The sequence below is a fragment of the Hyperolius riggenbachi genome, chromosome 5, assembly GCF_040937935.1.
Source record: "Hyperolius riggenbachi isolate aHypRig1 chromosome 5, aHypRig1.pri, whole genome shotgun sequence".
NCBI lineage: Eukaryota > Metazoa > Chordata > Amphibia > Anura > Hyperoliidae > Hyperolius > Hyperolius riggenbachi.
This window is the reverse complement of record NC_090650.1, coordinates 362,172,642-362,198,073: the sequence shown is the minus strand read 5'-3', so window position 1 is coordinate 362,198,073 and position 25,432 is coordinate 362,172,642. Positions and strand designations below refer to the sequence as shown.

General features: G+C 42.2%; 1 protein-coding gene across 1 annotated transcript in view; it reads right to left on the bottom strand.

Annotated features, from left to right (window-relative positions):
* Positions 1–925: 925 nt before the first annotated feature.
* The window catches only part of RDH10 (retinol dehydrogenase 10), a 48,595-nt gene continuing 24,088 nt past the window's right edge, over positions 926–25,432 (bottom strand). The window contains exons 3-6 of the mRNA XM_068237507.1: positions 11,199–11,297; positions 8,236–8,381; positions 3,612–3,743; positions 926–1,470 (exon numbers count right to left, since the gene is read on the bottom strand). Of these exons, the coding sequence (XP_068093608.1) occupies positions 1,347–1,470; positions 3,612–3,743; positions 8,236–8,381; positions 11,199–11,297 (501 nt within the window). The 3' untranslated portion in view covers positions 926–1,346. The remainder of the gene's footprint in view (positions 1,471–3,611; positions 3,744–8,235; positions 8,382–11,198; positions 11,298–25,432) is intronic.

Here is a 25,432-nt window from a genome sequence, read left to right as displayed (position 1 = left end):
TATCCTATGTGTCTGTGCACACTGGAGCAAAGAGGTTTTGTAAAAAAACCCATAGCATTACATTGGGAAGAGCTTTTAGAGGTTTCAAAAGCTCTTCCCAATGTAATGCTATGGGTTTTTTTTTTTAAAAAAAACCCTCATTGCTCCAGTGTGCACAGACACATAGGATAACATTAGCAGCAAATTTAAAAACTCAAAACGCTCAGAAAAACTCCTCTGGTGTGCACCAGGCCTGAGGGCTGGTGCACACCAAAACCCGCTAGCAGATCCGCAAAATGCTAGCAGATTTTTAAACACTTTTTTTTATTTTTATGAGGCGTTTTGCTAGCGTATTGCGGATTGCTGCTGCGGTTTTCAGTATAGTAGATTTCATATATTGTTACAGTAAAGCTGTTACTGAACAGCTGCTGTAACAAAAACGCCTGCAAAACCGCTCTGAACAGGCGTTTTTCAGAGCGGTTTGCGTTTTTCCTATACTTAACATTGAGGCAGAAACGCATCCGCAATCCAAAAAATGCCTCACCCAGGCATTTTTCGTTTCTGCAAAACGCCTGCCGCTCTGGTGTGCACCACCCCATTGAGATACATTGACCAAGCAGATCCGCAGCCGCAAGCGGATCTGAAAACGCCCAAAAAGCCGCTCGGTGTGCACCAGCCCTGAGAGCAGATGCCCACAGCAACCAATTAAGGTTTCAGCTGTAAAATGAAACAAGTGTTCTGATTGGTTGCAGTGGGCCACGCCTTCAGGGTTCTTCACACCAGTATTGGTAGATTAGCATCCCTCCTGCACATTACAATTTAAAAAAACAAGTTAAAATATAAAAAGTTCTAAACAAAAAAAAAAAAAAACAAAAAAAAAAAACAAAAAAAAAAACTTACAGGATGCCAAGCAGCAAATTTCCATACAAACATCTTAAAGTTGATCTAGTTTTTATATCAGAAATTTTATTGATCCTTTTACCTTTAATATAAGCTAATGTAACAGTGCATTGGTAGAAACGGGGTTTTACTGTCTTACAGTAGCTCTACAGAAAGTTTATTGCTACATTTAAGCTTCTCGTATGCTTGTTGGTCACGTGTTGCAAACGTTCTTGCCACATTTTCAGTGTGTCAAACGAGAAGGGAGAAACCACGTTATGAATCAGCCTCCAGCCACGAGTTAGAAGGATAGATGCGCCATAGTGTAGTGTAAGGAAAAAAAGTCACATATGTGAAGCTCTTGCACAAGTGCCTTTCCCAATTCAGTCTTTAACGGGTTGACTGTTCCACAATACAGGTCAGTCTAATCACGAGACAAAAAAAAAAAAAAAACAAAAAAAAAACAACTAAAAAATGATGAAGGAAAATTATATTCCGTTCTTAGCTTCGTTGTTATTTGTGGCTTGTTTCCGCTGAGCAATAAAGGGGTACATGCATTTGTCTGCTCCCAGGAACCGGTACATACACACCACAGCTTCAAAAGGCAGGATGCTGCAAACAAAAGGAGACAACAGCTTACTACAAGAAAGGAGAGCTCAGCAGGATTATTCAGAAAGTCAGTACAAAGAGCAATACAATAGTTACTTCAATATCCCAGCGCAGTCAAAATGTTACTGTTGTTACTTGGTTCTCATCTGCTTTAAGATTACTAAAGGTGCATACGCACATCCAATTTGATTGGCCAATCATTGACCGATTTTTACTACCTCCATGTAGTAGGATGACCAATAGACTTCAAATCCTATGAACAGATTATGTAAGTAAGCTCTCAAACACGGAAGTGGTAAAACTAGCCAATCAAAATTAAATGTGTGTACCAGGATTCAGGATATGCATTTGTTGGGCTGTATCTGAAACCAGGATTCAAAAGCTGTATTGTTCATTTGTTTTTGTCGTTTTCTTTTTTTCCCCATATATAAATACAAACACAGTAGATAGATTATAGATCTAAAACTAGAAGTCTGCGCATGTATGCATAATGGGTAGAGATGGTCAATGAGACGCAAATAATTTTGAGTTCATGCAGGATTATGCAAATTTCGTATGCAAATGTGGGCACCTGAAAAATGGACCAATTTAATTTTTAACTCCGCAGGATTGGATTAGTTTATATTCAGGCTGCATACATTTGCATACAAAATTTGCATAATGCTGCATCAACTCAAAATTCTCTGCACCTCGTTGACCATCCCCAATAGTGGCACGTTACCAGAAGCACAATATTAAAAACGTAAGGGCCCCCAGGTTTATTTTTCTTCAGCTATACCCAAGGCCACCTTCATAGTGACCTTTGTGCTCTCTGTGACAACAGTAAGGCAATAAAATCGGGACAGTGGCAGTGAAGCATACAGTCAATGAAAAGGACGCTTCACCGTTATAGTTAATGTGCGCGTTTAGCATTAATGCACTGCATGCAACGCATTACGATGCCACAACCCGTGACACTGCAACCCACCTGCTACTCTGAATGTCGTATAGGTGGTGCATTGCAGTGCAGTAAGCGGCATTGCAAAGTGGCTTTTACACCGCAGCACTGAACGTAGCCTAACTGTCCCTGTACACAGTGCTGGCCATTCCTACGGTTGACAGAAAACTGCCTACTGACTGCATTTCATAATTGCAGAAGGGGTTGTGGATTGATTGACAGCCCATCGCATACTGCTTCGAGCAGGGCAATGCAGTTTGATCGATTGTTAATACAATTAATGCTGAACTCTACTGAAAATGAACATGCTGATGGTGTTAGGCATCAATCTCTCTATGATCTGAATCTGATAATTTTGCCAATTCTCTCATTGGGGTTGTTGCACTAAAGTACAGTAAATATTGCTGTGTGCAGACAGCCCACGACAGTACCACAGTTACCATCAGCAGAGTGCAGCAAGTTATGCTAATACACTACCCGTGCTACTTGAGTAGTGTGAGCGTTGCCAAGGTAATGTGCGCTGCTAATGGTAATACTAGTTGGTAATACTAGTTTGTAATGCGCATTACCATAGCAACACTCGCGCTACTTAAGTAGCGCAGGTCATGCAAATAGTGTAACTTGCAATACTCTGCTGCTGGTAGCAATATTACTGTACTTTGTGCGCTGACCCTTGTCACAATAGGTCACTAGGTTGATGCACTAATGTCTCTAGTTCACGATCAGTATAGTGTAGTATCTGTAGTTATACATTGGTTTGTTCTGTTAGATAACTGTTCGTCACATTTACATTTAGGCTTTGTTCACACATAAAAAGGTGTCCAGTCCTGTCAGGTGTTAGTTTTGTAAGATAGAAAACTGAAGCACAACTGATAGGCCATGTACAGATGTGTGAACAAAGCCTTATTATCCTGGCATTATGCACAGATTATTCACCTCAGGCTTTCAGTTTTTCCAAAATCAAAGTTTCACTTAGAAGTGAAGCTCTGAGAGGGATTTGTTATTCATTATATTCAATAAATAAGAAAGGGCCAAGGTTCTGAATACTTTTACTAGGCATAATAAAAACTCTGGCCAATTCCAGACATGGCTCACAGCCCAGGAGCACGCTGGGTAACCTGTCATTACTTATACACAGAAATACAATGCGCTTGTTTCAATAGGCTCCGCCACACACACAAAGCAGTGAAGAAGATTCCCTGGTTACCTTTTCATGCAGGTCACAATGTACATGAGCCGAGGCGTACAGATCATCGGCTGGTCTGTTAGGATGGCTCTCATGGCCTGCTTCACACAGTAATCTGGTTTCAATGGTGGGAGGAAAGGCTCGATTTCTTTCCTGAAAAGATAAATGTTTCAGTGAGTTTTATTTACACATTCCATCTCCAGCTCTGTCTCCATCCTTCATAACAGCCACAGAATAATGAGGTGCACCTGGATAGAAGCTGCTCGGCTGCCCATTAGGTATTGTCTGGGTTTACTCAACAAACAGACATTTAAAAAAAAATAAAAAATTATGATATATGGGAGCAGAGACATGACTTAATGCTTTTAAATCTGCAGTTTATTCCAGATACTAAACACATACTTGAAAAGCAAAAAACTGCTGACCAACAGCGCACAAGTATGTGGGCAACACAGGCAGCCGAGTACACTTCAGGGGGGGGGGGGGGGGGACACTGAACTTTACCAGCAGCACAGGAGTCCAGTCAGGTGAAAACACCTCAAATCTCTTGAGGATATACAAATGTGACTGGCTACAACAACAACAGGGTTCCCCAAACTTTTTCTGTCAAGGGCCGGGTCAACATACTTCAGACGGATGACGACCACTTGCAAGTCTCACTGGTGGTGCCGCTGAATAGATTGAAGGGGCCCATACACTATTCGATTTCAGCCTTTGATCGATTGGAAATCGATACTATCGAATCAGCAGAGTTGCATTGGATCTAATGGTCCAATAATGCATTTAGATAGATTTTCAATAGATTTCATTCTGAAATCTATTGGAAATCTGTTCCTAGTGTGTGGCCCACATCAGGGCAAGTCTCCTGTACAGTAGAAACCCCATGTCTACATGAGGGGAGGGGAAGGCACTTTGCAGATTACAAGAAGGAGGTGTAGGAAATTTCAAGACCCCGCTCTCCTATCAGAAAGTAACAGCTACGGGTTTTGAGCATATATGAATAGCTGCAAAGCAACAGGCAAGCATAACTACGCAATTGATTTTTCAAAGTTTATTCCCAAAAGGCAATACTTCCAAATTTACATTAAACATGATTGCTTTTATGCTTTCATAATATACTTGTTCAGTTTTGGGCAGACTATATTTTTCTCATATCTGCCCTTTATAGGCCCAGTGCACACCAAATCCGCTAGCAGATCCTCAAAACGCTAGAGGTTTTTGCAGCAGATTTCAGAGAGACACTAGGCATGTTTAGAGACATTTTCTAAACATGCCTAGAGTTTTCTGGAGCGTTTTTGTGTAGCAGATTTCATAAATTGTTACAGTTAAGAGGTTACTGAACAGCTTCTGTAACAAAAACGCCTGGAAAACCGCTCTGATCTAGCGTTTTTTCAGAGCAGTTTGAGCTTTTCCTATTCTTTACATAGAGGCAGAAACGCTTCTGCAAACCGCAAAAGTGCTGCAGGACCCACGTTTGCGGTTTGCTAAAAACGCAAACCGCCGGTGTGCACCAGCCTATTGAAATACATTAGCCAAGCGTTTTCACAGGCGGAAGCGGTTCGAGGATTGCTTAAAAAAAAAAAAAAAAAACACCGCTCGGTGTGCACCAGGCCATAGTCAGCTTTTGTTGATTTGCAGCCTTAAAGAGACTCCGTAACAAAAATTGCATCCTGTTTTTTATCATCCTACAAGTTCAAAAAGCTATTCTAATGTGTTCTGGCTTACTGCAGCACTTTGTACTATCACTGTCTCTGTAATAAATCAGTGTATCTTTCCCTTGTCAGACTTGTCAGCCTGTGTCTGGAAGGCTGCCAAGTTCTTCAGTGTTGTGGTTCTGCTATGAACTCCCCCTTCCAGGCCCCTCTATGCACACTGCCTGTGTGTTATTTAGGATTAGAGCAGCTTCTCTCTTCTCTCTTATCTTCTACAAGCTGGATAAATCGTCCTCTGAGCTGGCTGGGCTTTCCCATACTGAAGAATTACAGACAAGGGCAAAGCTGTTTGCAGGAAGAAACAAGCAGCCTGAAACTTCAGTGCATGAGAACAGGGGGAAAGAAACACACAAATGATCTCTTGAGATTCAAAAGGAAGGCCGTATACAGCCTGCTTGTGTTTGGATGTATTTTCTATGTGTGGACATACAGTACATCAACCTACTTCCTGTTTTGGTGGCCATTTTGTTTGTTTATGAACAAACTTTTTAAAACTGTTTTTAACCACTTTTAATGCGGCGAGGAGCGGCGAAATTGTGTCAGAGGGTAATAGGAGATGTCCCCTAACGCACTGGTATGTTTACTTTTGTGCGATTTTAACAATACAGATTCTCTTTAAAAATGAGGACACTAAAATGAATTTCCTCACCTGTGTATACACAACTTACGTCATCCAAGTGAAAGAAAATAGCAACTGGGTTCACAGTGGTCAGTTGCAACCCCAGTTGTAAGGAGTGTGAACTGCAATGGAGACTGGACATAGACTAATAGAAAGCCAGCAGGCAGCGAGTTAGAATAACGCGATCAGTTACAAAGCGGTACTGTGAACAGCCCCATAGCATTGTATGGGCAGTAAGTTGACATGCAGAATTATTCTGTAACGCAACTGAACTAGCCCTTAGAATCTTTGAGGTAGGATTGACAACTCATGGACTCCATGTGGCCATTCTTGAGTGGCTTTTTTTCTTGTAACCCTCCCATACAAGTTCCACTTGCTAGGCTATTGTGAAATGCGCAAAATAACCAGTCTTTGCCATACATTCCTGTAACTGAAGTGGAGAAGACTAGCGTCTGATAAAATCTGTATCCATCTTCTGAAGTGCCCATCCACAACTTTATCTGACGTCTTTTGACAGTGCCTTGACACCCATAGCTGATTGTGTGTTTTCAGTTGCAGCACCAAGAACTGGAATGCTCCAGGAATAGCAGTTTAGGCTGAATCAATCAAGGATTCCATATGAGGAATTATTCAGATATTCCAAATGACAACAAGTGGAATAAAATTAGATGTGTGCAGCAGAAGGGATGCATTACACCTGACTGAGTTTACAAGCTTTTTTTTGGATCTTTTATCCATTGCATGCAATGGAGACTGGACAGACTTTATTCTAGCTTGCTGCATGCAGGCTTTGTATTAACCGGTTCAGCACCGCCGTGCCGAAAATCTCATGCATCCGAGCAACGTTCACCTCCCATTCATTCGCCTATAACTTTATTGCTACTTATCACAATGAATTGATCTATATCTTGTTTTTTCCGCCACTAATTAGGCTTTCTTTGGGTAGTACATTTTGCTAAGAATTATTTTTTTTCTACATCTATTTTAACAGGAAGATTAAGAAAGAAATGAAAAAAATTCATTTCTCAGTTTTTGGCCATGATAGTTTGAAATTAATATACGCTACCGTAATTAAAACTCATGTATTTTATTTGCCCATCTGTCCTGGTTATTACACCGTTTAAACAATGTCCCTATCACAATTTATGGTGCCGGATATTTCATTTAGAAATAAAGGTGCATTTTTTCAATTTGCGTCCATCACTATTTATAAGCTTATAATTTTAAATATTATAACATATTCTCTTGACATGCATATTTAAAAAGTTCAGACCCTTGGGTAACTATTTATGTTTTTTTAATTGTATTTTTTTTTTTATAAAAAAAAAAGTGGGTAATTTTTGGTGTGGGAGGGAAACTGCTAAAATATATATTTTTTTTTATTTATTAAAAATGTGGGTGCAGTTTACCATTTGGCCACAAGATGGCCACAGTGAAAAAAGTCCTGGATGCGAACGATCTCGCATCCAGGAACTAAAATGCTGGGGAGAAGTTTCCTGGGGGCAGAAATACCGCGCTTTCTGGATAGAAAGCATCGGTATTTCTGCGGGGAAGTTAGATCGGTGAATGGGAATTATATTCCCATTCACTGATCGGGGGGCTAGCGGCGGGAGCGCGCGCGTGGAGTGCCCGATCGCGTGCACCAGCCGGCGGTAGCAGCACCTATCTGGACGAGGAAGCTAGTCCAGATAGGCCGAACTGGTTAATGTGATCAGTTACAACGCTGTACTGTGAACAGGTCTATAGAATTCTATGCAGAATGCAACTGAGCACTGAACTAGCCCTAATGCTGGGAATACACCATATATTTTTTTCAGCAGATAGATGGTTCGATAGATAATTTCCGACATGTTCGATCTTATTTTCGATCGTTTTTACTGTTCTCATAGAAGTGAATAGAAATAAAAGATCGGAGAATCGAGCAGAAAAATGATTTGAAAATCGATCGGATGGAAAACAAACCAAAAACAAAAACGCATAGTGTATTCCCAGCATTAGCTTATAAAATGTGTCTGCAAATCAGGATACACAATTAATATTTTTAAGCAGTGATTTTTTCCTGTAAAACCATGTAAGGTTAAACATAAAACAATGCTTGTTGTAAAAATAGCCTTTGCTACTTTCTGTACCTGAGCTCTACTCACATCCATTTAATGTGTAACACACGTAACAATTACTCATCCAACTAGTATTCACAGGTGTCTTAAACAACTCAATACCACAATGTATAGATTTGACATTATGAATAGCCACTGGAACAAATGAAGACATCACTTCAAGGACAGTAGAAAGACAGCTTGCTATAGGCTCTAACCTGATTCTGCAACCCCGGAACATGCCTGTATCCACCAGATAGGGACAAACCAAAGTAGTTTTAATCCCATCTTTGTCTGCAGCTTTCAGTTCATGGCTAAGAGACTCGTGGAAACCCACAGCGCCGTACTTGCTTGCACAGTAATCCTGCATTGCAGAGAAAGGAAAACATTAATAAAAATGCATAAACTGGCAAATTAACATTCTGCTAAAGTAACCAAAAAAAAACAAAAACACCAAACAAAAAACCATAAGGCCCCATTCACACTTGCAAAACGCCGGCGATTTTTGCAGGCATATTTTCCCGAGATTTCATGCGGAAATTAAAAAAAAAAAAAAAAAAAATCACTGAACACTGCGGCGATTTTGCCACGATCACGTTTAGCGCTTCTATAGCATTGAAACGCGATCGCCGGGAAATCGCCTAAAAATTGTTCCGGGCGATGCGTTTGCGTTTTTTGGCGATTAGCACAAATCGCCCAAGTAAGAACGGGCCCATGGGGTTTCATTACGCTAGCGCTTTTAAAAAGCGCTAGAGTTTGAGTGTTTTGCCGAAACTGCGGCAAAACGCTCTAGTGTGAATAGGGCCTTAGGGAGAGGAATTGTCAGGAAGGTGAGCATAAAGCTTGGTACAGATAGCAGCCAAACAGGCAATTTGGGCACTGGTGGGTGATCAAATGGGCCCTGCAAAGACTGCAATGTAAATTGTGGCACCCACTGTAATTGCTACAGCTGCAGTAGTACTGTGCAGACGCAGAACGCTCCCGCGCATGCTAGAGTGCACAACTGGCAAATTTACTAGGCCTTATCGCAGGCAGCCCAGGAGGATGGCGATGGAGCCAATGGTGTGCATGGGGCTGGAGGAAGCCCCAAGTATAACTACTGCAGCAGTAAAAGTCTCAGGTACACAAGGCCCAGTTCACAGTGGTTAGTTATGTTGCAGAATAATTCTGCAAGTCAACTCACTGCCTATACCAGTGATGGCTAACCTTGTCACTCCAGCTGAGACAAAACTACAAATCCCATCATGCCTCTGCCTCCCCAAGTTATGCTTAGAGCTGTCAGAGTATTGCAATGCCTCATGGGACTTGTAGTTTCACCACAGCTGGAGTGCCACGGTTAGCCATCACTGGCCTATACAATGCTATGGGTCTGTTCACAGTACTGCGTTGTAACGGACTACATTATTCTAACTCTGCATGCAGGCTTTGCATTGAGGTCTATGGCCAGTCTCCATTGCAGTTCACAGTCATAACATACTTTATGCAACTAACCACAGTGAACCTAGCCTAAGGCGTACACCTTAACCTAGCTGCATACACGCTGCCGGGAGAGCGCATGTGTGAGGTCACGTGCTAGTGTGCTATGTGCCAGCAGCGTGTATGCAGCTAGGAGAGTGGCAGAAGACAGGTAATGTATAAAACGCACACTTAGGCCCAGTGCATACTAAAACCGCTAGCAGATCTGGTTTTGGGAGCAGATTTCAGAGCGATTCTAGGCATGTTTAGAGCGGATTTCTAAACATGCCTAGCGTTTGTGTAGCAGATTACATAAAATTGTTACAGTAAAAGCTGTACTGAACAGCTTCTGTAACAAAAAAAGCGCCTAGCAAACCACTCTGAAGTAGCGTTTTGCCTATCCTTTACATTGAGGCAGAAACGCTTCTGCAAACGTGCAGCAGGAGGCACGTTTGCGGTTTGCTACAATCCTCAAACCGCCGTTGTGCACCATCTCATTAAGATACATTAACCGAGCGGTTTGACAGGCGGATCGCATCAAAAACCTCTCGGTGTGCACTGGGCCTATCAGCACATTTATACATTCGGGAATGGCAGTGGGAGATTTGTCGCTCGTCCCGATAGCGCTCGCAATACCGACATGCACCCAAACAAGCAAGCCGGCCCGACATCTACCAGCATGTCTAATCGATGACTACGACCAATTTCAGCCCGAAATTGGTTGCATCGTTGATCGTGCATGCACTTTGCGGCATCCAGTTCCATTTATAGAATGGTCATCAGCCGCCAAGTCACCTGATGCATGGTCAAAGGTGACCATGCATCAGGTGACTTGGCTAATTGAAGTGTCTGAAGAGCTGTGCAAGCATTGGCCTTTGTCATCCAGAACAGCCATTCTGGGGAGACCATCAGCCTGAGTAAGGCCCGGTTCACACTTGCGGTGGCCCTCCGGAATCGCCGTGCCGGAGCCGCACCGCCTGCAGAACGGACGGAACGGACGCACGGCATAGCAATTAAAGCCTATGCGTCCGTTCACATGGGTCCGTTCTGCAGAACCGGAGCCGGGCCGGATCCGGCCTCCGTTCCAACATGCGCTATTTTTTCATCCGGCCCCTCCGGCAGCCGTATCCGGGGCGGAGCCGGACTGCACCATCCGGCCAATACAAACAAATGGGAACCGGAGGCCGCACAACACACTGGCTAAGAAATCCGGATCTTCTACCCCACTTCCTATGCGGATTTTTGCGGCGATATTGGCTGGGGACACATGGGCAAGCATTTTGGAGTGGAGCAGCACGAGCTGGAGGTGTTGGCAGGATGTTGGCAGCATGTCGGAGGTGGAGGTGAGTGCTAAACAGCAGAGGGCCTGATTCCACAGGTCCCCCTTCTGCTGACCTCCCAGACCCCAACATTTTTTTATTTTTTTTTACGTATATTTTGCCAAACGGATCCGGATCCCATCCTGATTGCCACCTGATGCAACCTGACCGGATCCGGATCAGAACCGTACGGTTCCGATCCGGTCAGGTCATCCGGTCCGTTTGGCAAACAACCGCTAATGTGAACCGGGCCTAAAGGTACGCAGGCTGATGGTCTCCCCAGAATGGCTGTTCTGGATGACAAAGGCCAATGCTTGCACAACTCTTCAGACACTTCAATTAGTGAAGCTCATAACAATAGCTACAAAGAGCGCCATTACTGTGGAGTGGAACAGATCAGGACTCACCTCTACACCTGCAGTGCTGAATAAACCCAGGGAACTGGCCACAGTGACAATGTGCCCATGATTCATCTCCATCATCTTGGGAAGAAAAGCCTTTGTAGTCTAGAAAAGAAAAAAAAAACAGGAGTCAGTGGAGAATTCCCCATTTACACTTGATCTCAGACACCACAGGCAGCCAAAGGGAGATTAGCTAAACAAGCGCTATCAATGAATTTACCATCTGTCAACTAAGCAACAATAGCAAAGAGAGTGACCAGGACAATCAGCAAAGTCTGCAGCACTATTTAAACTAAACTAGTTTCCTGGCAGAAAGCAAGCTAAATCGACAGCAAAAGGCTACAAGAAACAGTAGTTAAAGTGGATCCGAGATGAACTTTTACTCATTGCATAATTGTGTTCCTTTCCTATTGTTTATAGGGCATTCCTCAAGCCAAATACGTTTTTTGTTTTAATACCCTAATTTACTATAAACTAAACAAACCACACCCACAGCTTCTCCAGAGTGCCTTGGCGCTTGCAAGGGATTGTGGGATTTCAGTCTGGGCAGGTGAAAAAGGTGTTACTAGCTATAGATTTCAGAGGCAGAGTTTTCACAATCTGAGAGCTGCAGTGCAGATACAGATCAGTTGCCTGTGTAATGGAGGAGATAAGAGTGGAGTTTTCACAGAATATGCAGATTAGCATGCCTAGATACAGATAAGCTTGCCTGTGTGTGTAATTGTGTAATAGTGACAAGCAGAAAACATGTCTGCTCCCATTGTATCACAGGAAAAATTATTAATATACTGTTGAAGCTGTTTGAAGATAGATTTGCTGTGTAAACTATCTAAACTTTAGATAAGATATATAGACAAGTCACTTGTTATATTTAGTTTTTCATCTCGGATCCGCTTTAAAGTGTAACTGTCAGCCATAAAATAAAAAAACAATTCTTTTATCTGGTAAAACAAGTAATACGGATGCTAACCAGGCAATCCAAAAGTTAAAAATTACTATTACTTTTCTTGTTGGTAAATGATAATTTCCCAGTTTACCTGATCCTTTGTGTGTACCAAATAAAGTTGCAGGGCATGCTTTTTGCTTCAATATTTCCCCTCAGACTTAACTAATGCAGCCCGATTGGCTGAAGCCTCTTTCCCCTCCCACATCTCTGTTCCTCTGTGACTGGCCAATATTTCAAAATGTGGACAGTGCAATACATGTGTTATGTAAGTAGAGCAAGTATTTATCTACTTATATATGTGGGTTTTTTTTTTCCTGAGATAGTATGGCTGACAGCTCCTTTTTAAGGTGGACATACATCAGGCCACTTGGCGGACGAAAATCTGTGCTCTCTCAAGCATGCCCCATTTTCTATTAAACTGATTTTAGGGCCAAAATTGGTCATGCTGGGAAATCTCAGGCCAACGTGGTCAAACAGGCTCGTGGTGGCAGCAGCGTGCACCCGTCAAGGACTCCCGGCCGCTGCCCCCCCCCCCCCCTTCCTTCCCAATATAAAATGTGCATAAATACACTTTCCCTGTCCACTGCCGCCCACCGTGGTGCCCATACATTCTTTCATTTCCACCCCATGTGGCTACCGGCATATAGCGCCATGCATGCTACACACCAGTAGCTACGTGAGGTGGCAATGTGGAAGTGGCATAGGCACCACGGCAGGAGTCAGTGGACAGGTAAAGTATTATAATTAAATGCATGGGCACATTTACGTGGGGGCCAGCGACGGAGGCAGCACCACGAGGCCGAGTCCCTAAAAAAAATTCAAAAAAAAAAATTTGTGAGTCGGCCTGCAGTGTGTGGGCAGTCGATCAGAAAGATCTGACTCTTGGCTAAATCTGCCCATCACTAGATGTAAGGGCACTGAAAGTAGCTGGGGTTCAGTACCCTCCAGCCACTCTGCACAGGAGCAAATGAAAGGCACAATGCCAACAGAAGCTGAGAAAGTGGGGAGATTTTTCAGCGGGCTAGATTCTGCGTATGCATTCATAACGTGAGTAAATAGTCATATCACCAACTGTCCAGAGGAGCTCACAATCTAACCCCTAAAATGGCCAGGTCTCTGGCATAGTCAGAGGACAGTTTTTCAGTGGGAACCAAGTCAACTTCAGTTTTAGGTTGTGGGAGAAAAAAAACAAAAAAACAAACAAAAAAAACAAACAAAAAAAAAAACACGAGAGCCTGGAGGAAACCCATACAAACATGGGAGAACTTTCCAGGGCAACATCACTTGATGCATGAACAGAAACAACATTAGCCCTTTAAATACATAGGGCCTGATTCACAAAGCGGTGCTAACAGTTAGCACGCTAGTGAAAAGCCCTTTATCACGCCTAAACTCAGTTTAGGCATGATAAGTTTAGGTGTGATAAGTTTTTAGGCGTGATAAGTTTAAGCACCAACTGGGTTAGCACTGCAGTGCACAGCTGATCAAAAAGTTTTGTGCTAGCAAAGTCTGGTGCAGTTTGCATAGAGTTTAATGGTGCTGCTTTGCGTGCGATCTAAACTTATCATGCCTAAACTTATCATGCCTAAACTGAGTTTAGGCATGCTAAAATGGTTATCACGCCTAAGTCTTTAACTGGGTTATCACCGCTTTGTGAATCGAGCCCATAGTGTACTCAGATGGTTGAGTGGTGTAGTTACCAGTTCAGTGAAAGGCGGTTGTCAGGATTTCCTCCTGCTCCACAACACCCCTCTTTTCTCATTTGCCCAAGATGCCACAAGCGATCATCTAAATTTGATCACTTGCACAGGAGAGGAGGAAAAAAGCAGAGAAATCTACCCTTTGTGTGTTTTGTGAGAACAGCCTGTCTCCCTTCTTAGCAAGTAATGAGCCAGTATAATTTGAGCGGTCAACTCTGTCTGCTAGTAGTGAGCTAATATGTAAACAAAAAACTTCAAGCGGTAAAGGACTATTCTGGTAGAAAAAGGCTGGAGAACGATCGGTGAAAGGAGAGTAGCACTGATAGTCCGCAGCAACAGGAGGGCAACGCTACAACAAATTTCAGCTGAATTCAATGCAGGTGCATCACAAAGAACATCCCAACAAGACAGACTTTGCAAAGGATTGGCTTTAGCAGCAGGAGACCCTCAAGGGTACCTTTGGTATCACAGAAAAATAGGTAAACAGACGCCTGTTGTGAGGCCTTGTCACTGAGCTCAAGCAGTTTCAAATTGCTTGAGAAACAGAGTTTCACCTGCTTCCATGGCCAGCTCAGTCCCCTGATCTCAATCCTTTTGAGCATTAGTAGGACAAAGTAGAAAGAGCACTTCAAACGCCAACATCCAATCTGACCCAACTTAGAGCTACCATCATGCCAGCATGGGCCAACATTCCTCAGCAAGGGTATCAGCATCTTGTTTGGTCCATGCCCAGAAGAAGATCGGCTGTGATCAGATCTTAATGTAGACCAAATAATCTCTAATTTTTTGCCCAGGGTGTATACATTTATTTTCAATGGTAAAAATCGCAGGTGAAAAATAATTTAGAAAAGCACGTCAGAAAATTCAGGTTTTCGGCAAAGGCAAGCTTGCTCCAAGCCTAGTACACACATCCAATTTTTGATGTGCCAATTTTACCACCTCTATGTAGGTAAAATGAGCAAACTGTAAGTCAACCCTCATACTACATGGAGGTGGAAAAACTGGTCAGTGGTTGGCCATCATACTTGAAAGTATGTACCAGATTTAAATCTTTTGGCCCTCATACGGCATAGACGCGGTAACATTGCATAATCAAAATTGTATATGTGTAAGCACCCTAAGGCCACGTTCACAGTGGCTGCTGCATTCCGTGACAGCAGGAAGACAACAGGTTATGCTCGCATTGCGTCGTATACAGCGAAGCACGCTTCACTTTTACTGTTAATGTGCACGTCTAGCATGCTGCATGCAGTGCATTAGGATGCCGCAACCCGTTATACCACAACACTCCTGCCGCACAGGTTCGGAATTATAGTGCGGCAAGCCACGTTAACACCACTGAGTGTGGCCTAATGCCTGGTACAAAAAACAAAAAACCCCAAAACAAAAAACCACACACACACACACACACACACACACACACACACACACACACACACACACACACACACACACACACACACACACACACACACCCCCCTCAAAATAAAATAAGTAATAGCAGAACAGCTATTGGGTTCTGCGTCCTAAACACAAATATATACAACAAGACGTTAAATGCAAAAAAAGTATTATACAAAAGAGTGACAAAATCGATCAAGCAGATACAAAAATATGCAAAATAGCAATATAGTACTTCACATCAATAGCAGTGCTCATTGGTAGTACAACAAGTACAGGTATGATGCACAGGATAAGCAGGATATCTTGTCATTAGAATAGTCCCAATATAGTATCAAAGTTCATATATACATGTGGTAAAGTGGCTGTAGTAAAATATGAGCACTTGCAATGAAAGTCTCTGTAACACGCTATATGGCAAAGTGGCAAACCGTTCTAAGAAAGTTTACACAGTGTGGTGGAGGGGAACCCCCGCCTAATATTACCCAGACAGCGTAATTTCTAACACAAAGTTCTTTATCAATGGGAGGACAAGGCAATTGGAGCAGCAGTCCTGGTACACCATGCAATTTCCCATCAGACAGACAGATTTGAATAGATTCGATCTGATTTCCTACAGTTTCTGATCACTTACAAAATTGATCGAAAATCAGATCGGACCTAACGGAAATAATCTATGCGATCCATCTATCTGATGGTAAAAATTGCATGGTGGTGTGTACCAGGCAACAGATACAAGCAGGTTTCTAAAGTCTGATGTACCTACAATAAAGATACAACTAAGGAAGAGACCAGGTGAACTTATACAGAAGAAAATAAAGGCATAAAATTGCAACATAATATAATAGATTCCTAATGTATTTGCTAGACCTTTTTGAAAAAAAAAAGGCTGGGCCCGAACGATTGCACTGAAATGTTCTCATAGGAAGGCCAAGAAAAACAGGTAGTTTTCAGATCTCCTTGCACTTTTCAAGATTTCCAAGTAATTCTTTGAAGCATTCTTAATTTCTGTCTAACAAGATTATCACTGTGTCCCCTGAAATCAAATCTGCTGTAATTTCTGACTCTGCTGGTGCCAACTGCTGAGCACAGAGTAATCATTGTAATTTAATCAACAAACTCCTGAGAACCATCTTGTGTTTGTTTAAGATCTAACAAAGCTCTGTGATGGAGCCATGTCCTTCCTTCCAACACAGCTTCATTACCACACTTGCCAATTCACAAAACACAAAGCGCGGGGGAAACAGGGAGACCGGCGGAATATAGATTTTATATTTAGATAGGGAATGCGTCCAGGAGAAAGCAGGCACGGCGCAGAAGCACTCGCATTGTGCAGGACGAGGCTGATGACCAGATCTGGCACGCATTCCAAAACTGCAATTTCTTTTTTGGTCTAAACAGCTCCACATGTCCTTCTGCATAATGGGCTTGCAGGTGTTTAGCAACTAATCCATGCTGGCTAACATTGCACAAATGGAGAGAAGGCGGTTGCACAGGCACAAGGCTGCCAAAGCCAGGATTAGCAAAGTTCTGTACACGGCTGTTTTTCATTGGGAGCGTTTGAGGCCCTTTATGTAGCATTCCACCTTGTTTGTACATGAAGGCATACAAAAGTAGGCATGTTTCTGAGACTTAATCAGCGGCTAGCATTGCGGTCCTACAGCTTCTAAATTTATGTAAGAGGTTATAATGTCTAAAAACACACATTTCACATATACAGTTAGCATAAAATGTCATCACCTGCCGGGTCTTTTTTTTTTTTTTCAACTCTCCCCAGAAACATACGTGTTATAAAAAGGCATCTATAAAAAAAATGGGCACCGGTTATCGCTAGTAGAATATCAGAAAAATGACCGATATTTTACTACTTAAAAAAACATATCAGTAAAGATAACTGATATACTATGGCTGTACCCTACTCTCAAACAGAACAATCCCAGTACTGATACTCAGCCCTAGGCAACTAGTATTACTTAAAAAGGAGTAATATAAAGGGAAAAAAAAAATATTCTTACCTGGGGCTTCTACTAGCCAGTACCCCCCCCCCCCTTTTAATTTATTTACTGTATTTATAAAGCGCCAACATATTACGCAGCCCCTTCAGCAGATGTCTTGGGACAAAGCTATCCTGCGGTCCCTAGTTCTAGTTCCAGGGATTTATCTACTGGAATTCAAGTACCACTATCGTGAAAACTGTATAATACAAACATACACAAATTAGTATGTTTCTTCCAGAGTAAAATAAGCCATAAATATTACATTTCTCCTATGTTGCTGTCACTTGCAGTAGGCAGTAGAAATCTGACAGATCCGCCAGGTTTTGAACTAGTCCATCTCTTCATGGGGGATTCTTAGCAAGGCTTTAATTTTTTTCAGACATTCCCTAAAAAGTATTTATACAGTGATGCTGCCCAACCTCTGTTCGTTGCACACTTTTTTTGGTAGTTGTACAGAGCTACTGACATTCACTAAGTACTTTTGATACTAAACAAATCCCTTAGAAACCCCCATGAGGAGATGGGCTAGTCCAAAACCTGACGATTGTCCAGATTTCTACTACTTACTGTAAGTGACATCTAAAAAAGTTAAATCTGTCCAGCCATCCACAGGGATGGGGACTTTTTCCTCGGGTGACAGTTCAGGTCGGAAGTTGTACATGTGGAAAGGCTACAACCTAATACCACATTTGGAGCTAGTATGGTTGAGGTGAGCCAGTGTGAGTGTCCATAGGGAACAGTTCAATCATAGCAACGTCTACAACTTGAAGCATTCTAATTGGCCAAATAGTGTGGGTGTACTATTACTACAATCCATCTAAAACCTAGTAGTTTAAGAGGGTGCTGTCGACCCAATCACGTTACCACGATTTCCCAATGGATTTTCACGCTGCCTCACACTAAGATTTTCTGGCCGATTTACTGTCAGGTTGATTATTTCCAACATGTCCGATTTGCTTTCCGATCGATTTCCGTTCACTTTAATAGGAAGTTGATCAGCAAATGTTCGGAAATCGATCGGAAAGCAAATCGAACAGGTTGGAAATAATCTGACAGTAAATCGGTCAGAAAATCTCATAGTGTGTACCCAGTTAAACATACTAGCTCTACACATCTTGCTGCAGTGGAGGGGGAAGGGGCAATGAAAGCACAGCAAACAATGCAGCTTCTGACAGGTGATACATTTGGCTGAGAAAAATCAGGAACTATGGATCTTTTTGCAGCGCATCGGATTGGCTGTACACATACCTCAGTGACTGTCTTAAGGTGGGTACACACATCAGATAAGTCTTTAACCTCCTGAGCGATAATCCCGAGCTGAGCTCGGGGTATATCGCGCAGGAGGATTTCTCAGGCCCTGGTGGGCCGATTTGCACAATTTTTTTTTGTTACACGCAGCTAGCATTTTGCTAGCTGCGTGTAACTTCCGATCGCCGCCGCTCATCCGCCGCCGCTCGCCGTGCAGCCCCCCCCCTCCCCCTTGCGCAGCCTGGCCAATCAGGCCAGGCAGCGCTGAGGGGTGGATCGGGACTCCCTCTGACGTCACGACGTCCAAGACGTCGGTGACGTCATCCCGCCCCGTCGCCATGGCGACCTTCCCCGGTTCTGAACGGGATTTCCTGCTTACTCTGATCGCTGAAGGCGATCGGAGTGGGTGGGGGGATCCCGCTGCGGCTATCATGTAGCGAGCCCTGGGCTCGCTACATGATTTAAAAAACAAAAAAAATTTAAAAAAATAGTGCTGCGCCACCTCCTGGGCGATATAATTGTATCGCCCAGAGGGTTAAGATGAAAGATCACAATTTTACCCCCTTCCATGTAGTACATGAGCATACTCTATGCAGTCTATTCTGTTGAGCTGAACTCCAGCATCTTGCAAAGATTTTTATCTGATGGGAACACAAAGATGCTGTACACTGGAAACAGATCAGTATCTGCAAAAGATCAGCTCCTGCAAAATGCATTCATAGTCTATGATATCTGCAGATCTCACACACCTTGTTTAACAGACAATAATCTGCAGATCAGATCCACCAGGATGGATCTTCAGATAATTGTCTGATCTGCAGATGAATGTCCTTTAAACAAGTATGAGATCTGCAGATATCATAGACTATGAATGCATTTTGCAGGAACTGATCTTTTGCAGGTGTACAGCATCTTTGTTTTCAGCATCTTGCAAAGATTTTTATCCGATGGGGATTTCAGCTCAATAGAATAGACTGTGTAGACTGTAGAGTATGCTCACATACTACATGGAAGGGGGTAAATTGGTCTGTGATCTTTCATCTTTAAAAGACTTATCTGATGTGTGTACCCACCTTTAACCAGCCGCTTCTGGCAAGTCATCACCACACTCCATGTTCTCAGTCTGCCTGCAACAGGCCTGGCAACCATCATTTTATCCACAGCCATACTTCTATATTATGATGCAGTCATTTCTTTACAGGAGTAGAGATGTACACACAGGATATAGGATACATACATAGTCTACCTATAGACACACATACTCTACCAGCCTTTACTCAGAGTTCAGCACTATTTACTGATTAGGCACAAACGTGTGAAAGCTGGACAAGCGTTTACATGTCACTTCATAGCTTTAGTAATTGGTTCTCAACGTTCTTGTTTATGGCAAATTAACTTCTAACAGTCCAGCACTTCTTCCCAGCCCTTCTCCAGAATTCTTCAGTGATTTTCACAACAGAGGAAAGGTTTAGCAGCACAAAAGGCCGCCACAGCTGCAGTGTCAGGACAAATTAAGCAAACGCGGAAAACAAGGAAATAACGTATTGAGCACTATGGGCAGTTTCATAATTACATTTTAGGATAATGACTTTTACAGACAGATTAGCAGGCCTTTATTTTCTGCTTTTCAGCTTAACCCCTTATGGTATGTTGATGGCTGTGCAATGAGCATCACTGTGGCCCCAACCTCCCCCACGTCTCATGACAGAAACCTTAATCTGGCCAAAGAGGGATAGTTCTCTTGTGGACAATGGGCCATATGCAATTCACTTTTTCTCCTGAGTATTTCCCTAGGAGATCATTTTCATCTCCTCTTTAAAGTGTAACTGTTGGGCATAAAATAAAAAAATCAATTCTTTATTTTTATCTGGCAAACAAGTGATAAGGATGCTAACCAGGCAATACAAAAGTTAAAAATCACTATTACTTTTCTTGTTGATAAATGATCCATTCCCCAGTTTACCTGACTTTTATTTGGTACATTGCCACACAAAGGAAGTTGCATAGCATGCTGGGCTGTCTTTTTTGCTTCCTTACTATTCCCTCAGACCCGATTGGCTGAAGCCTTTTTCCCTCCTGTTTTTTCCCCCTCCCACACCTTTGTTCAAAATAACCACAGGTAAAAATGGGAAATGCCAAGAAGGATTTTCTCAGTAGAAAAATCACTTCAATCAAAAAATTGACAGTGCAATACATATGTTCTGTAAGTAGAGCAAGTATTTATCTACTTCTAAATGTGTTTTTTTACACTGAGATAGTATGGCTGACAGTAATAAAAAAAAAAAAAAAAAAAAACACACACCACACACTTCTCAATTGAAAGAGTACCAAAATACTTTCCAAAAAGGAAATATTAGTTTCCTTTAAATGTCAGTTGCCTTGCACTCCCGCTGAGCTCTCTGACTGTAGTAGTATCTAACTAACACCTGAAACAAGCATGTGGCTAATCTAGTCAGACTCCAGTCAGACCTGCATGCTTGTTCAGGGTCTATGGCTAAAGGTGCGTACACACATGCGACTATAGTCGTTTGAAACGATCATTTCAAACGACGATTGTTTGAAAAAAAAAAAAAAAAAAAAAAAAAAAAAATGCCGCCAACGACCATTAAGTCTAACGAACGATCTAGCTTGGCGGATTTTTCCCAACGACGATCGTTTGCAAAGGTAGTACATCGTTGGAAACAGTCGTTAGTATTAGGCTTGACATGCGCATTTCACTTTTTCTCCATGGAACTTTTCATTTTTATGCGCAAACGCAATAGTTGCTTTATGTGATGTAACGTTCGTTTTAACGATCAGATCGTTACACACCTTTTAAAACTAACTTTACTTAGGTCGTTCTTTCTTCAATTAAAAGTTCGTTCCTCGTTCATAACGAACGATCGTTGTCGCATGTGTGTACGTAGCTTAAGAGTATTAGGCAGGGAACATGCGTAGCAGAATCGCATACATTTTTCCACTATGTGCTATGGGGAAAAGGCAGGCAATTCTGCCAAGTGTGTTCCCTGCGTTAGAAGAGAATCAGCAGGACAGCCAGGCAATATGCATTGTTTAAAAGGAAATAGGTCAGTCTCCATATCCCTCTTACTTCAGGTGTGCTTTAACACATAGGAGGAGCCCCCCCCCCCCCTCTTAGTTCAGGTACCTTACAAAAAGCAAATTCCAAGATTACAATATTGTTAAGATTATTCAAACCATGAACTTATTTTGGGTCTAGAGCTGATGTAAAATGGATCCTGGTCAGGCCTCAAAGAAACAAAAACCAAAGCACAGAATTGGTCTTAAAGGATACCACAACTGAAATGTGACATAATGAGACAGACATGTGTATGTACAGTGCCTAGCACACAGATAACTATGCTGTGTTCCTTTTTTTCTTTCTCTGCCTGAAAGAGTTAAATATCAGGTATGTAAGTGGCTGACTCAGTCCTGACTCAGACAGGAAGTGACTACAGTGTGACCCTCACTGATAAGAAATTCCAACTATAAAACACTTTCCTAGCAGAAAATGGCTTCTGAGAGCAAGAAAGAGGTAAAAAAAGGGGAATTTCTTATCAGTGAGGGTCACACTGTAGTCACTTCCTGTCTGAGTCAGGACTGAGTCAGCCACTTACATACCTGATATTTAACTCTTTCAGGCAGAGAAAGAAAAAAAGGAACACAGCATAGTTATCTGTGTGCTAGGCACTGTACATACACATGTCTATCTCATTATGTCACATTTCAGTTGTGGTATCCTTTAAAAGCTACTCTATTTAAAAATAAGTACAAGGAAAAAAAAGATCCAAGTCAGCAACATCATGAAAGGTGTACTAGAGACTGGAAAAAAGGTTACCTGCAGCTCCTTCCAGGAGTCTTACAGCTTCCTTGGGTCCCCTCCGTTGTGCTTTGGTTAGCCCTGTACTGCTGGGAATACACGATGCGTTTGTGGCCAATTTGACGTTTGATCGTGTTTTGATTCGTTTTTCCACTCTACTCTCTTATCAATTTCAATTCACTTCTATCAGAAATTAAGTGGTAAAACGATCAAAAGTGAACTCGGACAAGTTGGAAATTATCTTTCGGCTTGATAGATAATTTTCGAACTTGGCTGATTTCACTTATGATAGTTTTACCGCTCGATTTCTGATAGAAGTGAATGGAAATTGAGCGAAAAAAAAACAAAAAAAAAAAAACACACACACACACACGTTTCTTGGTTGGAGTGTGATCGAGGAGGACCGTGCATGCGCAGTAGAAGACTATTTGGGCTGACAGAAGATCAGAGGGCACCGAAAGAATAAAGTCTTATGTCGCATCTGAGGATGGTGATGCAACTACATTGGGGGTGGGTTGGTGTACACTGCCTGTGCTGAGCCCTAGCACTCGCCGTGCCACAGACAGGAGCAACTGACAAGCGGTGAATTCCTCACCTTCAGCTGCTCCTGGAATAGAGGCCTTATGCATGTGCTGAATGTCAGTGGGCTCTTCTGCTGCCTGCCTGGGATTGTGGGTTTCTGCTTGTCCCCACTTTCTTGTAGCAGGGCAGAACAGGCAGCATGGTAGAGAGATGAGCAGCATGGCTGCACAAATATTAGTGATGAAGAGCATGCTACTTATTCAGTTATTACAATTTTTATGCAGCTTGGAAATGGACCAAATAGGGCAATTTTCATAAAGTTAGCCTCAGGTTGGAATTAAGACCTCACTGGCCTACCGGTATATCACCAATCTGTCTTTAGCCTGCTCATTCTATGGAAATCCTTCAACACCACAGAAGACACGCCCCCAATTTAACATGGCAAATGGACCTACTTCTTTAACAATGCATTCTCATTGTCCTTTACTGTAATGATTTACTACCTTATAACAGATTCCAAACATCTCCATCCCCCATATCCTGTGTCCTCCAGATTGTAAGGCAAAAACCTTCCCTTGTGTGACAATACCATACATTCCCCAATAGTTTTCTGTATAGCACAATGTAACACGTTTACATGCTCAGTGAGCGTTGCATTCCCCGTTACAGCAGGACTGCAGCATGTTGTCAGTGCGTTGTGTCACACAATGTCCATGAAAAGTACTCTTCACTCTCAACCCCTGGGTTGTGGAGTCTGAGTCGAAGCAATTTTGGGTACCTGGAGTCTGTTTCAAAAACTGAGGAGTCAGATAGCCCTAAAGGTAGGAGTTTTTTTTTTTTTTTTTTTTGCGGATACGCACTTCATAGACTGCATTGGGATACCGCACGCCGTTATACTGCATTTGGCGCACTGTGACAATCGCATAGGTGGTGCATTGTGACAAGTCACGTTACCATTATACCGCAACACACCACTGAACGCAGCCTTAAAGGACCACTATGGTGGAAAAAAGTAGGCAGTTAAAAATCTGACAGATTTTGGGCTAGTCCATCTCCTCATGGGGGATTCTCAGGGTTTTCAAAAGGATTTCCTGAACTGCAGTTTAACTGCCAAAATATCAGCCAGCCTCCCTACTCACTTGCACACTATTTTGTCAGTTAGACTTGGCAACTGCTGTTTAGGAAATGCTGTTGAAAACAAAGAAAACCCTGAGAATCCCCCTGAGGAGATGGAGTGGCCCAAAACCTGTCAGATTTTAACTGCCTTTTTTTCCCTCCCGCAATAGTGGTCCATGAATGAATGGAGGATGCCAATACAGTTACAATGGCATTCAAAGCCAGGAATTTGGTCCAGGATAAACCAGAAACTCTTGTGCATCTTCAAAACCCAAACACAAAGCATTAAGAATGTGCACATATATTTCCACAACACTCTAGGGTAGTGTATACTGTACATTTAATGCATATAAAAAAATAAAAAAAAAATATAAAACCAAACCTATAAGGCTTATTTCTTCTAACAACAAGAATTCAAAACACAATAGTAGCTTAAAGAAGCAGACGTCACCTCAAGTGTCCCTTGTAACGCCAAACATTACATCAAGCAGGCTGCGCCACCTGAGTGCTTCTGTGAGGGAGTCAGCAGCCTGGACCTCCAAACCTTGTGCTACTGCCAAGTAGTGACTAAGAAATCGCTACAACTGGAGCCAAGGCATGCTTACAAGCAAGCATTCTCCTATGACAAGATGCAGGAATAATGTACAGCATCAGAAATGTGCAGATTGGATATGCTACAAGCAGCCAGCTATGATCTAACTGTGCCCCACTAGCACCAAAACTGAACAGAAAGGAACTGCAGAGGAAATCAACCTCCACCAATCAGAAACACACCTCACTTCCACGCTGCAAGTTTTTTTGTTGTTTTTTAAAGCAGCAGCATATAATATAAAGTAATAATCATGATACGAATATCTAGAGTGTGCCAGAACTTTAAATTACCACTATTACAAAAAAAGTGCAATTTAAACTACATTAAAACACAAATAAAGTAAGTTTATCCCAGAGTAACATGCTATAAATTACTTTTCTCCTATGTTCGTCACTTACAGTAGGTAGTAGAAAACGGACAGATTTTGGACTAGTCATCTCCTCTTGGGAGATTCTCAGGGTTTTCTTTATTTTTAAAAGCACTTTGTGAATAGAAGTTGCTCAGTCCAACTGCCACAATAGAGAGCAAACAGGTGGGGAGTGCTTTTGGAAAAAAAAAAAAAAAAAAAAAAAAAAAAAAAAAGAAATACTGAGAATCCCCTATGAAGAGATGGACTAGCCAAAAGCCCGTCAGTTCCATCAGATTTCTACTAACTTCTGAAAGTGACAGCAACATAAGAGAAAAGGAATTTACAGCTCATTTTAGAAACATACTCCTTATTTGTAAGTGCTTACATGTATTTTACATTTTGCAATTTTTTTTGATACTGGTCCTTTAAGGCCCCTTTCACAGTGGGACGTTAAAAGTTTTTTTTTTTTTTTTTTTTTTTTTTGAGAGAGGCCTTAAAGTGACTCCGTAACAAAAATTGCATCCTGTTTTTTATCATCCTACAAGTTCCAAA